This window comes from Nomascus leucogenys, chromosome 13 (assembly GCF_006542625.1).
Source record: "Nomascus leucogenys isolate Asia chromosome 13, Asia_NLE_v1, whole genome shotgun sequence".
Lineage (NCBI taxonomy): Eukaryota > Metazoa > Chordata > Mammalia > Primates > Hylobatidae > Nomascus > Nomascus leucogenys.
The window spans coordinates 71,521,894-71,536,658 of NC_044393.1; the positions used below are offsets into that span (position 1 = coordinate 71,521,894).

At 35.3% G+C, this 14,765-nt stretch overlaps 1 protein-coding gene across 10 annotated transcripts in view; it reads right to left on the reverse strand.

The window, feature by feature from the left end:
• The window catches only part of CADPS2 (calcium dependent secretion activator 2), a 564,312-nt gene that overhangs the window by 64,927 nt on the left and 484,620 nt on the right, over positions 1 to 14,765 (reverse strand). For 5 of the 10 annotated variants that reach the window (XM_030826801.1, XM_030826804.1, XM_030826802.1 and 2 more), the window contains 4 exons: positions 10,705 to 10,846; positions 10,460 to 10,579; positions 5,880 to 6,035; positions 4,334 to 4,481 (listed from right to left, as the gene is read on the reverse strand). In XM_030826801.1, the coding sequence (XP_030682661.1) occupies positions 4,334 to 4,481; positions 5,880 to 6,035; positions 10,460 to 10,579; positions 10,705 to 10,846 (566 nt within the window). Of the gene's footprint in view, positions 1 to 611; positions 3,044 to 4,333; positions 4,482 to 5,879; positions 6,036 to 10,459; positions 10,580 to 10,704; positions 10,847 to 14,765 lie in introns of those variants that run through there. The other 5 variants (XM_030826808.1, XM_030826805.1, XM_030826807.1 and 2 more) reach the window with 2 other exon arrangements.

Sequence of the window (14,765 nt, forward strand, 5' to 3'; positions counted from 1 at the left end):
CTCATGTCTGTAATCCCAGCACTTTAGGAAGTTAAGGTGGGAGGATCGCCTGAGCCTGAGTCTGAGGTTGCAGTGACCTATGAATATGCCACTGCACTTCAGCATGGGCGACAGAAGGAGACAAAAAAAGAAAAAATACTGAGAAAAGGTAATGCTTATACATTGTTGGTGGGAATGTAAATTAATTCAGCCACTTTGGAAAGCAGTTTGAAGATTTCTCAAAGAACTTAAGATAGAGCTACCATTTGACTCAGCAATCCCATTACTGGGTACATATCCAAAGGAACACAGATCACTATACCAAACAAACGAAAACAAAAACGAAAATGAAAACCACTGGAAATTGTATGTTCATTGCCATGCTATTCACAGTAGCAAAGACATGAAATCAACCTAGGTGTCCATCAATGGCAGACCAGATAAAGAAAATATGGTACATGTACACCATGGAATACTACATAGCCATAAAAAAGTAAAAAATCATGTCCTTTGCAGCCATATGGATGCAGCTGGAGGCTATAATCCTAAGTAAATTAACACAGGAACAGAAAATCAGATACTGCATGTTCTCACTAATAAGTGAGTGCTAAACACTGAGAACACACGGACATAAACATGGGAACAACAGACACTGTGGACTACTAGAGGTGGGGGGAGGAAGATGTGGATGGAAAAATGATCTATTGAGTACTATGCTCAATACCCACATGTAATAAAACTACACATGTACCCCCATATCTACAATAAAAGTTGAAATTTAAAAGAAGAAAATAAAATTCTTTGAATACTTCAAGTTGGATTGATAATCTTAGATTCTAGGGCTTTGTTAGATTTCAATTCATTCTTAAACTAAGTTTCCCCACATCTGCCCTCAAAGGCAAACTGTGCCTGCTTTCCCAGCAGGTGATTCTGAACTTACATTAAAATAACCATTCAGGAATCCTTACTTCACGAAGCCCAGGGAAATCATAGGTCAGACACAGTCCGAAATCCTGGCCTCTCTACAGTCAGGTGAACAGCACCACTTCTCCTGACTGCTGTTACACAAACACACTCATGAAATGAAGACTAATCAGATGCCAGTGAATTCCAGCTTTCTTAAAAGATTTTGGACCTTGTCTTGGGGTATATAATATTTTAAAGGTACTGGATTGTTAGTTCCAGAAATGGATGCATTTTAATTTAACTGAGAACAAATTTGGCCCAAGTAGGGCCCCTTGCTCCCCTGAATTGCCATATTAATGTGTTTTCACCTTCATCCTCAACTAATGGGACCATGGAATGAAGTGGTCGTCAGGGCTGATGAATGCCTACAGCCCAGGTAGTCATCTGCTTTTGTGCAGTTATGGATAATGAAGATTCTAAACACTGAGGTGGCTTTGTGATCTCGACATCTGTCCCTGAGGGACTGGCCTGAGACTGCTGACTCATTTCACACAGCTGTCACATGAGCAGATCATTCACCCACTAATCACTCCACTAAACCCTATTCTGGGCCTCAGTGGAACATGTTTGCATCATCACGTAGCATGTAAGAAAAACAGGATCATAATTTAGAAGCACAGAAGGGAATGCATTGTGGGGAAGGAGTTGGGCAAGTTTTATCCCAGCGATGACAATATAACACATTTACTAGAGATTTTGGAGAGGTAACTTCTTTATAATTTAGAAAAAACATTGTTGCTATGTTTAACTATGTAGTATATATTTTTACATGGTTCCAAATTGTCTAATGATCTAGTTTTTTTCAACAACTTTGTTGCTTTTTATAAATGAGGTCCACTGGCTCACCTGTATATGTAATGTATATACTAATTTTCAACAATTACAAAACTTATCTCAGCATATATAGAGAGGGAAGGCCTATGCAATTATGTGGGTATGTTTACTGGAGACAAAAAGCAAAGTAGAAAATTGTTTTGCAATGAAATTCTTGTTTACCACTTTTTCAGGGTTGCTAATGGGTTTTACACCTGCACATTTTGAACTATGTTAATTGTGTGAAAGTTGTGGGGAACTAATTGTCTCTGGTGTGAATGTACAGGTGCACACACAATGAACAGTAGTAGATTACTCTTCAAAACCACTAACCTATTAATGTAAAGAATCATTTGACAATGTAACAATGTTCATCATTTGTGTGTCCCTGTTTTTCCTTTTAAGTACTACAGCAAGTTGTTTCTTACAGGGGAGGATTTTTAAAACAGTGACAACAAATCTGTTCATCCACTGAGCAAACATTTACTAAAGTGCCTACTGCATGCCAGGTACTGCAGTGTATGTTAAAATAAGAATAAATGGATAAACCCAGTATTAATGGAAGATGATTCCACAAACCAGATGAGAAAAGAATGGGTTTATGAGGAAACTTAAGATAATATTCTCAGGCAGACAATCAAAGGCTTACATCTGGGTATTAAAAAAACATGAGGAGGTAAATAGGACCCATTGGTATCTAAGCTAGCTGCCTACTTATTCAGATAATTAGATATAATAAATCATGTTGTAAGTGATCAGAGAATGGTAATTACTGAACATTCTATAACACATATCAGTTACTTGATATATTTGTAAGGTTGTATGCTATGGTAATATAAATACATTTTTTTCTGCTGAATTGCTCAAAGAATAAAATTGCATATTCATGCATAAATATAAATTATGGCCAAATAGCTAATGTCTATATCTGGGGCAATAGGTATAGAATTCACAAGTAGTAGGCCTTCCCACCTATTTTCACAGTTAACTAAGCCCTTCTGCTCAGATGAGAATTGTCAGCTCAGGAAGAGTCACCCTGAGTTTGATTCCCAATTGTCAACTGTAAGACTTGTAAGATGTAACTTACCTATAGGACACAAAGACATTCTGACTCACGAAAAAAAAAAGTATACACTAGTCAATCCTTTATGCATAAAGGTTTTCTAACCTTGTACCTCAGGGATTCTGGGGTAGTATTTTAGGACGACCTGTTGTGGAGGAGGGCAGAAGTCTCATGACACAGGCCTGCCTCTTCCTTACGTCTGATGATGGTCACATCCTAGGCCTTGAGTGGGAGGAAAGACTGTATCCACTGGTGGGCTTGTACCTCGCTGAAATCCACCATTGGGTTCATCTGTATGAAGTGACTTTGGGTGTGGCCTCCTGGTTCAAGTTTTTAGGGGCTATATGTCATCTAAAGCTCCAAACTTGAAATTTTTTTGGTATTAAAAGTATACGGTAGATAAATGCTTGAAAAATGTTAATAATCACTCTGCTCCTATAGTTATTCAGATTTCAATTTAAAAGAAGGTGAATTAATTTGGTTTTAAATAATTTTATCTTTAAAATTCTAAGAGTAGTTTATAAATTCTGCAGACTAACAGGAGAGAAACATTCCCCTTGTCATTATTTAAGGTATAAGTATTTAGTGTTTTAATGAATCTTTGGGCTATTGCTATGCTATTGTAAGCTGTTAGCCTTATATTTGTGAACACAGAAGCCAAAAATCTGAAAATAAATTTATATAATTTTAATTAGAAAAGATGAAAATAAAAAATATACGTTTACAAAAATAATAACTCAAATGAAATGTGCTTTTAGAAAAAAAAAATGAGACTTACCCATTGACTACCAAACTGGATCATGCCATGGGGGGAAAAAAAAAGATGATGAAAGAGAACAGAAGGGAAGAATAAAAAAATGAAGAAAAAGTAATTACAATGGGAAAAAAGGCAACAAAATCAACTTAAACAGATAATTGAAGAAAAATAAATCAATTTTCACCCAATCACCACTCTCAACAAAAAATCATGGGGTAAAATAAAATTGTACTTCTAAATATAAAACCAAACAAAATATAAATCAAATAGAAAGAATAGGATATTTATTGATAAGAACTAGGCCTAGATTTTTAAGTCTATTTCAACCTAAAGTTTTAAAAATGTAAGCTACTGTCTAAATAAACTATTTCATACTTTTTTGTGTGTCTTACTTTTATAGATGCAAACTCTGGATACTCTAGATTTGTATAAACAAAACAGGTAGCTTTCCAGCTTTCTCATTTGCTTGTAAAAAGCAAGGTTTATGTAAATGACACAACACTAAAGCTGTTAAAAGCTATATCTAAAATTCATGGCCACTTATGCAATTTTAGACCGTATTTATATCAAAAAGGAGAAACTGACATGAGCGAAGGATAAAGGGCATTCTGTTATTATAGTAAAGAAAAGATCAAAAGTTTGGTGCTAGAGAACTTGGTCTTTTCAATCCAATCAAGAGAATGCCTTGTGGAAAGAGCATTTCCCATGCCAAGGCACCCTGTGCTGCCTTTCCCCATGTGGCACATTCTACATACCTCTTGTCCTCCATCCAGGGCACAGAGTTTGGTGCTTTGCTTTTTGGCGTCGACTAACACATTAAACATAGTGCAAACGGAAGCTGGAATGCGCAAGTCAGTTGTTTTGCTTGCCTTTTGTAGCTTGAGTTCAAATGCAGTTCTTGTTCTAGTTTTTAAAACATGAATTCAGAGTAAGAAATTCTGCTATACAGCTCATCTGTTTTGTAAAAAGTGAAATCAACACTACAATATGCTAATTTAAAACATGCAAATAAGGAGCAAGCAGTGTGGCAGTGCTTGGGGGCTAAGGGGTGGGATGCTTTTCAAGTGTCTCAATGAAAGATCACATTGTGATATTTTTATATTAAGCCTAGCTTCATGCAGTCACTTAGGCAGTATCGCCCAAATGAAGCTTTTTGTTATATCTGGAGTACCACATTTAATGGAAAAAAACTCATAATTTCACTTAGTTGTCTGAATTTACAAGTAGAAAAATCACACACTTGTATGCATTTAAGCAGAATATATCCTCTATGTGAGGGCTTACCAAATTAGAAAAAATAAGCACAAATCTAGAAAACCCTAAAACATGGTAATCAATGTACAACAGACAATGTGTAATTCTTTTATGTCACTTACATTCTCTTTCAAAAACCTAAAGTTGCAGGCAGGTTTTTGAAAGAAACTGCATCATGGGCAATTTTGAATTGGTTTTGCTGAAGTATCCTATGAAAATCCACAGAATCGAGACATCAAAATCAAAGATGATTTTTAAAAAACATTAAACTACCTAATCCAGGGCCTTGCCTTAAGGGGCCACTGAACATTATTCTAAAGACAGATTTTTTTCTTGGTTTCAAGATTTCAGAAATATCCAATTGGTCTAACCAGTGTTTGAACACTTTTCTAATATGTGGCTCCATATTGTCCTTGCATATATAATGAACAAGGACAATGGAAAAAAAATGCTTGACCAATTAGGATGCAAAGCTGATTTTGTAAAACTATTATAAAATGAAAGCACATTTGGAAGAATACGAAGCCTCATAACTTATTTCCAGTTAAGTTATAAAGAAAGAAAGCAGATAGTTGGAACTCATCTGATGTGGACAGAAAATACCAGAAAATAGTTAGTAATCCCAGAACAACTGATGGTGCTGATCCTATTTTGAGTTTACTATGCCATTTCACAGCACACAGACACAGTACATAACGCATACAGAACATAACAGACCTTTTTCATATGTCTCAGGAGATATTACCTTGGGAATTTAAAGCATAGTATTCCCAGAGAGATAACAATAAGCCCTAAAGAAACCATTAATATGGTATAAATGTTACTGATTAAGGCAATAGTTGGGAGACTTGAAAAAAAGTATCCAGCCAATTTCATCAATTACATGGGTCCCCAGAATTTAATCAAGATAACCTAATACTCATTAAATGTTGGAATAGTGGTGCATAATGAAACCTTTGCTATGACAATAATATATTAGGTACTTGATAAAAAGTGATATTTTTGGGTGCTGGCACATTAAGCAGCAATTTGAAAATACATGTCTACCTTTTGACACAGGCCTCTAGCATATCACTGGCCATTAGTTTAAGTCTTTGCTCTAAGTGGTGGGCAAATTCCTGTTCTGGCCAGTGCAGATCAAAGACAAACATTTGTAGTGCATCAAGCTTCCAAAAAAGGTCTTCTGATGTTGCTGAGCCATTGCTAGAAGAAAAAGGAAAAATGAACATCATGAACTCCCCGTTAATCAGGTATACCATTAATACATTGTTTTTTCTTTTCTGTATCAATTGCCATCAGCGAAAAAAATGCCATATAAAGTCTCTAATGATCCAATATTTTCTTTGTTCAGCCTTCTAATTGTTCCTCTACAATTCTTAATAAGGCAGGGAAGGAGAACAAAATAGAAATAAATATGGTGGTAGGGTTTCATACAAAGAGGTAAAATGAATATGTATACTTTACTAAGGAAATTATATTGTGTACATAAGAACAAACATTGTAACTGTTCTTTACCAATCTCTAGGATAAAGATTCTTGCAAATCCCCAAAATTATGTTTTATGCAAGAAAATCCTTATGTTAGCAACCAGTACCTTTGCCGTTATTCATGCATATGTGCCTCTGTCACCATGGTGGTTTCTGTCTATCTACACGTGTGTAGAATATAGGGTCCTTGAATTTCTCAATTACAGGTAAAGGTGAGACAGGAACTGGAAATAAAATGGGCTAGGTAGGGAAGCAATCTTTTATTTTCATTTTTTGCTTTTTCTGGCTTATTAAAACCCAACTTAGTGCAAGGTATTGTCTGACAGAGAAATGACATTCAGGGTGCTCTGAAGATGAGAAAAACAATGCATTTCAGGTCCTTATATCTAACTGTGGAGCCAACATTTGCTAAGCATTCACTACTATGGTAAAATTACTCTACAGGACTGTGCTATCACCTCATGTATGAAGGTAACTTATAGAAGAGTACATATAATATTTTGGCAAATGGTTATGCTATTACTTTCCATTATGCAGGTACATAGGCTAATACAGAAACATGTGTTTTGAAAGTAAAATATTCCTACATTAAAACATTGAAATTTAACCATAAAAAGCATAAAAGCAAAAGCAAAAAAAAGCTGCTGTATGATTCATTTGTTCTCAGCTTTCCCACAATTGCTTCACATATACTAACTTAAAATTTGTATTTCTAGTTTACAAAAGAAAATTAAAGAAATAAACTCATTTATTACAACAGCGCAGGGGAAAATACCTATGTAACAAACCTGCACATTCTGCGCTTGTATCCCAGAACTTAAAGTAAAATTAAAAAAAAAAATAAATTGTTTAAAGCACCACATTGTTTCGCTAAATATATCTTAATGAGCTAGCTTAGAAAAATAGTTACCTCTTGCTCTTGACTAATGAAAAGCTTATTTCTGCCCTCCACCCTGGCCTCAGCGTCAAAGCTCTATCACAAACCTATATTGCTTTTCTCTTCTCATTCTGCCAGTAATTCCTCCTGATCTCCTTGTCTAGCCAAAATGCCCTCAGATTTAAGTTCTCTAGGGACCAATCACACAAAGCAGTAAACACTCCCGTAGCACTTTACTCAAATCTCTTCACCTTAATATTCAGTGCCTCAAATGCACTGAATATTAAATAAGAGAACCATTAAATAAGAGAACCAGACAACACCATGCTGATACTACAGTGAAAGTGTTGAAAAAAACACTACTTTTATTTCTCCTTTTGCCATATATATCACACAATTAAGAGAAAAAAAGACCAAACAAAATCTCCCTTCACATCCACAGTGTACAGCTTGATAGATTAGAGGAACTGAGTTTTAAGAATAACTGAATACAACTGGCAAAGAAGCAAATCTGCTTCTTATAATCTTTTTACTTTGGAGAAGTGTAACTATTTGAAATGTATATATTCTTTAACAACACAATGACAAGGGAAAAACATCATAAAAACAAAATCTCTAATGGTAAAGGCAGAATTCTACTAAAAATAGATTTTCTAATAATATATGACAATCTTTATAGAGAATATGGTTATATTTTTCTTCTGTTTGATTCTATGGTAAGATTCTTGACAATAAATGTGTTTAATTGGGAATGTAATTAAGATAACAAGTGTTTGTTATAATTAGATAGATATATTAAAAAAATGTGAGTAGTCTTTCTCTGAAGTTGGTACATATAACCTGCAATTTATTCAAAGCTTTTTCATTTTAAAATTATTTCTAATCAGTGACCTATTCCTAAAGGTATTATTAACAGATTAAAGAATTCGAATGTGAGTAGTGGACTCTGAGATAATTTCCTAAAAATGCCAGCAGGAAACTTAACTTACTGGCATTCATTTCTAGAGAAAAAAAAAAACACAATAAAGATTTTATACAGATAGATAATGTCGATGAGCAATCCTTGCATGATTTATGCATTAGTAGGCAGGGATGTATCTTCAAAACCATGGTTACTTTTATATTCTTCTTATTTAATCAGTAGTTGTATTTTTAATTCTTTATGTTAAATATAAATGTTTCTTTTTATCAATGTTTCAAACTTCAAAAAACAAATGGCAATAACATCATAACATTATGAGTAATTCTGGACACTCTGACGAAGAACCTAATGTTGATAACCTTGGTAGGTAAAGATAACGGTGATCAACTTGTAAAACACATTTTTAAATTTCCCCAGAATGGTGAAAGCACAATCACTTTACTTACAAAGCCCCAATTTGTCATTATTCCTGTCCTGAAATTAACATACTTTAAAAAAGGGTCCTCAATAAGGGATTCAGAGTTCGTACAAATCCCAAAGTTAATAAAAGAGTACTAACAAAAAAATAAATTTCACAGGATAATGCCCATGATAGTGTTCTTGGCTAAAATCAAGCGTTAAATAGATGAGAAATTAGGAAGAAAAGGAGTTAAATTATAAAACAATGTAAAAAAGAACAAAAAATCATACACTTAGAAAGGTTCATTATAGTTTGTAGGTAATTTTCTGAGCACACACAGACACCACTTTACACACTCTAATGACCAAAAGCATTTGCCTGTAAGAAAAAAAATTCACATGTAACATAATATCCTAGTATTATGAATGTAGTTATGATGTTAAACTTGGAGAAATACTGCCAAATTACTTTGCAAGTTATTCTCTTTCTTGGTCTTTTCCTATTTCTTTTCTTGATTGTGTGCATACCTGGCTGGGTGTGGATTTGCAGTTGGTGGTGGGATAGGTAGAAAAGTAGCAAGTTCTTAAACACAACGTTCTATGGCAGCAGAACAAATTAATGATAGGAGTGAGGAATTTGTAGTCAAACAAACCTGGGTTCAAATTTTGCCTCTGTCACTTATTTGCTGTGAGATATTGGGTTAAGTTTTGTTTCTTAGTTTCTTTATGACTTAGTTTCCTTAACTGTAAAATGGGGATAATGATATGAGGTTGTTATAAAGATTAAATGAGATAAATAACTTGGCACTGTACTGGAAACATAGTAAATTCTCAATAAATGGAAGCTATTTTTCTTCCTCTCATGATTATTCTTTCTAGTTGATTTCATATGAGATCTTGGGCAAAGCAGGTAACTGCCCAAGTTTTCCCATTTGTAAACTACTACTATTACTTGGTTCTGATCGCTGTGAGGCTCATAGTTTTAAAAACTATACCATCATAAATTATAATGATGATGCCTGATGATAGTAATAATAACAAAAACAACAATGTAGAGTAGTAGTAATGATCATTTACTGGGTGTCTAGGATATGCTAATAGTACTAATAATTTACTGACAGCCTAGGATATGCCTTAATACAGTTTTTTTAATCATCACAAAAACATCTTTCAATTAGGTGTCATAATTGTTTTAGAGTTGAGGAAAAAAACTCAGGCTAAGAAGGATTTACAATTAATAAGCTAAGATCTAAATTCAGAACTGATCAATTTAAAAGCCCATTCCTATTCACTTCAGTGGTTCTTAGTTGCTGATTCTGCAATAGGCAAACTCATCATGATGTGAAGTTAATAAATGTGGTTTTTGATGATATAAAGACTATTTAAAAATACCAAGACGTACCAACTATATAATAAAAGAACAAAAGAAGAACTTCCTGGTTTTGACAATGAAAGGGCCTGCATGATGCAGTACTGTTTTTTAAAAGTTGAGACTAAGATAAAAATAGAAAAAGATTATATTCTTGAAACCATTCTTCCAAAGGTTTTCTACTTGCACAAGATAAGTCATCTGGGCAGTAATAAAGCTGGAGCTAAGAATCCTCAAAATGCTTTGTATACATAAGGAGAACTCTGGTTATTTTACTTAGGGTACAATGTCACCAAATGATTTACTTAGGGTAGAATGTCACCAAATTATTCCTGTCTCACAGATTACATATGAACTACATTAAACTAGTGTGTTTTTTCTTTTTAATCGACATCATTCATCACAGATGTGCTAAGCTTAGCTTACTAGCTTAAAAAACTCAAACAACAAAAAAAACAGTATTCCTCAACCAACGATGATAAATGCCATGCAGTCTAAACACATCTGCGCAGAACACAGCCCAGGCCATGCACTAGCTAACACACCACCAGGAAATAAGTGAGGAATACACACGTGGACTCATATAAAGAAGGCATCCACGAAGGAGTAGAAATGTTAGGAATCTGTGGAAGATTAAGAGGCAGACTTGGAACTTTTGGAAGAGCTACATTGGGAAGACTGTTGGCGATATTCCTGTAAAGAAACAAACAACGTGGGAAGGGACCACCATAAGCGATAACTACAGATGGCCATGTGTAAAGTCATAAGGTCAGGGTTGAAGAGGCAGGTGCTCTACGGACACTAGGTAAGATACCTACTTGACAGGCTGCCATGTCTCCTGCTCAAAACCTCTGTGAATTGACTGGGCGATGGAGGACTCCATGAGATCCACATAGCGGACAACCAAGGGTACAAAGATTTCTTGCAAGTGTTTGTGAAATTTTCCATTACACAAAAGTGCTGAAATAGCCAAGCAGAAACAGTGTTTGTCAGAGGGATAATATCAGACATTTGGAAAATATGGGCCAAAAAACACGTTTTCTGAGAGAGTCCGACACAGAAGAACTGATAAAATGCAGATGAGAGTAGATCATATAACCCATATTGAATATCATATCATAGAAATTGATCAGAAAGTATAATTAGCCTTCTATATATGGCTGTCAAACACAAATAGATTATATCTCTCTAAAATTCTCCTGGCAGGTGGTATGTTTTTATTTTCTAAGAGGTTTAACACATAGGCACATGACCACTCGCTGGAAATTCAAGGGAGCTGCCAGCTCCCGTGAAGGTCCTGACACATGTAAATACAGCAATTAAGCAGAGTTAAAATCTCTGTGCTATGCTGTGTATCACAGAGGAGCTAAACCTTCTCAATTCTAAGAGGTAAACTTGATGACTTGTAAAAGCTATTCTTGTTCACTAGGAGGGTATCTGTGGGTTTGGGAATATCTATTATGATTCATGAACATTATAGTTACTTGTGGATTTTCTTTTTAGTCATTCAATTTTGCATATCTGTATTTAAAAACAGCACATGACATGGATTTTTCAGTTTTCCATTTGTCTTTAATAAATGGCAGCACGGAACATCCTACCTAAAGTAGTGACAGAAATCTTAGAATTTGTGCTACAAGGCTGCTGGGCAAGGTACACTCACCTTTTTCAGGCGATCAATGTTTTCTATGCAGATGATACAATTTTATTAAAATATAGGTGAGTATGTGCCTAAGTTTCACCATTAAAAAATAGAGAATCTATATGAAAACAGTAACGCTAAGTAATATTTAATAAAGACTTTATTTTAGATGACAGTACTACAGATTGTAAATATTTCTCAAAGAACATGTCCTAAGCCCCATTGTGGCCCTCAAAGTGAAAATGTGCTGATTTAAAAATATACTCTGTGGTCAGGAAAGGTGTCCCTGAAGAGACAGAAGAATCTTCCATGGAAGACTTAAAGGGGAGGTTTCCAGGTAGAGGGAACAGCTAGCAAACAAGTTTTGGGGAGGAATAAGCTTGGGTCTTTGCAGAAAGATGAAAGGCCAGAGTAACTGCAATAGACTGAGGGAGGGGGAGGGGCAGCCCATGGCAGGGTCTAGATCCTAGGACTAAGTAAGGAGTGTTGCTCTTAGTGGATGTGATGGGAAGCTTTATGATGCTTATGATTATGCAGACGAGTGACATGATACGATCTCCCTGGCTGCTGTGTGGAAATGGAGTAGGCAGCCAGGGGTGAAAACAGAGAAAAAGGTTAATACTCAGTTGTTTACTGCAATAGACTAGGTAAAAAATGACAGTGGCTTTGACTAGGGTGAAGAGGTAGAAGCTGGGGAAAAGTTAGTAATCTTATTCACTTTTATGGATCTGAATAGCTATATATGCTTATAGTTACTAAATCTCATTACTAGCAACTCCAATAGCAGCGTGTTACAAAATATTCACTATGACAACTTCCCACATTATCTTCTTCAGGGCAAAAATATCCCAAAAGCCTAATAGTGTTTTAGATCTTGGTCAAAGTACATGATGTTTATCACTGTGGCATGTATATGAAGATGCCTTTAATATGTTACTTTATGTGTTTCTGAAATTTCTCAGAGGCTGGACAACTACAGGCACATAAATTGGTGTGGGAAGTAATTCTAAACACAGAAGGAAATACAACAGATTTTTTTTTTCTACCTCTAATTGATATGGGTTAGTATTTTTTGTGGTTAAATACTCTTTTCCCAGCTCAGCTATATGCTAAAAGATTTCCCACTAAATTGTGAACAACAGTCATATTTAATGATAGGTGTCTTATTTAGGAGACTAATGTTATCTTAATGATGTTTTCATTAGCACACTGAAAGAAGCTTTATTTATTACTGGAGATTCAATCATCGAGCTAGAAGGTACTATAGCTCAAATAATTCAGTTACTTTTATCAAATGCCACCTGAGTAAGCATGCTAAACTTTAAATATAAAATATTCTCACCCAAACCATCTAATTCACTGTAGCATGCAAATTAAAAAATATACTGATATTTGAATTTATTGGGTCTCTGCTTAAGAACTCTCATTCTCTTCTTCCTCCTCCTCATCCCTAGCATATTTGGAGTACCAAGCACTATGTGAAGTCCTATATGTGCCTTATCTCATTTAATCATCACAGAAACTCTACGAGGGAGGAATTTTCTTTTCTTTTTTTTTTTTTTTTTTTCTGAGATGGAGTCTCGCTCTTGTCGCCTGGGCTGGAGTGCAGTGGTGCAATCTTGGCTCACTGCAACCTCTGCCTACTGGGTTTAAGCGATTCTCCTGCCTCAGCCTCCCGAGTAGCTGGGATTACAGGCGCATGCCACCATGCCCAGCTAATTTTTGCATTTTTGGTAGAGACAGAGTTTCTCCATGTTGGTCAGGCTGGTCTCGAACTCCTGACCTCAAGTGATCCACCCACCTTGGCTTCCCAAAATGCTGGGATTACAGGCGTGAGCTACTGCACCCAGCTGGAACTATGTTTTTAAACTTATCAATAAGGTAACTGAGGCATAGAGAGTTTAAGATACTTGTTTAAGATCATTTAGTCATTAGTAGAACCAGGATTTGATAGAAAAACTCCATGTCAACCTCTATAAAACTACAATTCCTCACTCTGACAACCAATTAGTCATCAAGACTGGTATATTTTATATCCTTAATATCTTTCAGTAAGTTACCTTGCTCTCTTCATCACCACTGCTATTGCAATAGTCCAGCCCTCTCATCGCCTGTCTTGATTAATGCAATGATAACCTAACTGGTCTTTAGGATCCTAATATTTCCTCTGCCAATCCATCTTCTCAAAATCATAAGCAGAGGGGCTTGCTGAAATATAAAACTAAGAATGTCACTCCTGAAGATTATAATCCTTTAGTGGATCATTATGACAAGCTTCAAAAGCCTGAGCATGGTATGAAAGCTTTCCAAGACCTGTCTTCAAGTTACTTCTCCAGCTCATTTCTGTTTTTTTTCTGTTGCCTTACCTTTCATTTCCTGGGGTACGGTCATAATGACTTTCACGATTCAATATACATTTGCTCCTCAAATCCTTTCTAGAAATGCTTCATTCTGCTGTCCCCTTGCCCAATTACTGGCTTCTCTTGTTTACTCTCTACCCTGGACAGGTTTCCACTGTGGTTCTTGTTATACAAGTGGTCTTCTCTTGCTGACATATTTCTCGCTGCCTACAAGGATGTAAGGTTCTCAAGGCAGGAACTATGTCTGTATTCTAAGTTCCAGAAAAGTCCCTGGCTCAGAGCAAGTAATCAAATGTTTGTTGGATGAATGAATATTTGAATGCTAAGATTATTACATTATTATTGTATTAAATGGTACCTATAAAACCTATTGAGGCCTGTGTATACGCCTCATACTTTGTATAAAATATATAGCATTAAATAATACAGCTATAAGTTCTATTTTTAACCCATATGTACAAGATCAAACTGCTAAAAATTCTAATGAATATAAAAGTTGGTTATTTTATGTTTCTTATTTTAATGAATGTGGCAAAGAAAGGATTTTCTCTGGTCAGTTATGAATCTTGATAGCAAATGATTATATCCTGCAGAATTTAAAGAAAATGGAGATTACCTACATTTCCTATGAACTACAAAAAATCTTAAATTCTAGCCAAAACTTTGCTCAGAATTCAGCAAAGAGTTATTTTTTATTTGAAAAAAAATCAAATTATAAACCCACATTTGAAAGTTTTAGAAAACTGGCAGTATTATTTCACTGGTAATTAGAGAGAAAGGGAAAGGAGGGAGTGGGGGAGAAATGGGGGAGACAGACAAAGAGAAAATGATGGAGGGGAGAGGGAGAGGAGGGGTGGGGGAGGGAGTAAAGGAGAAA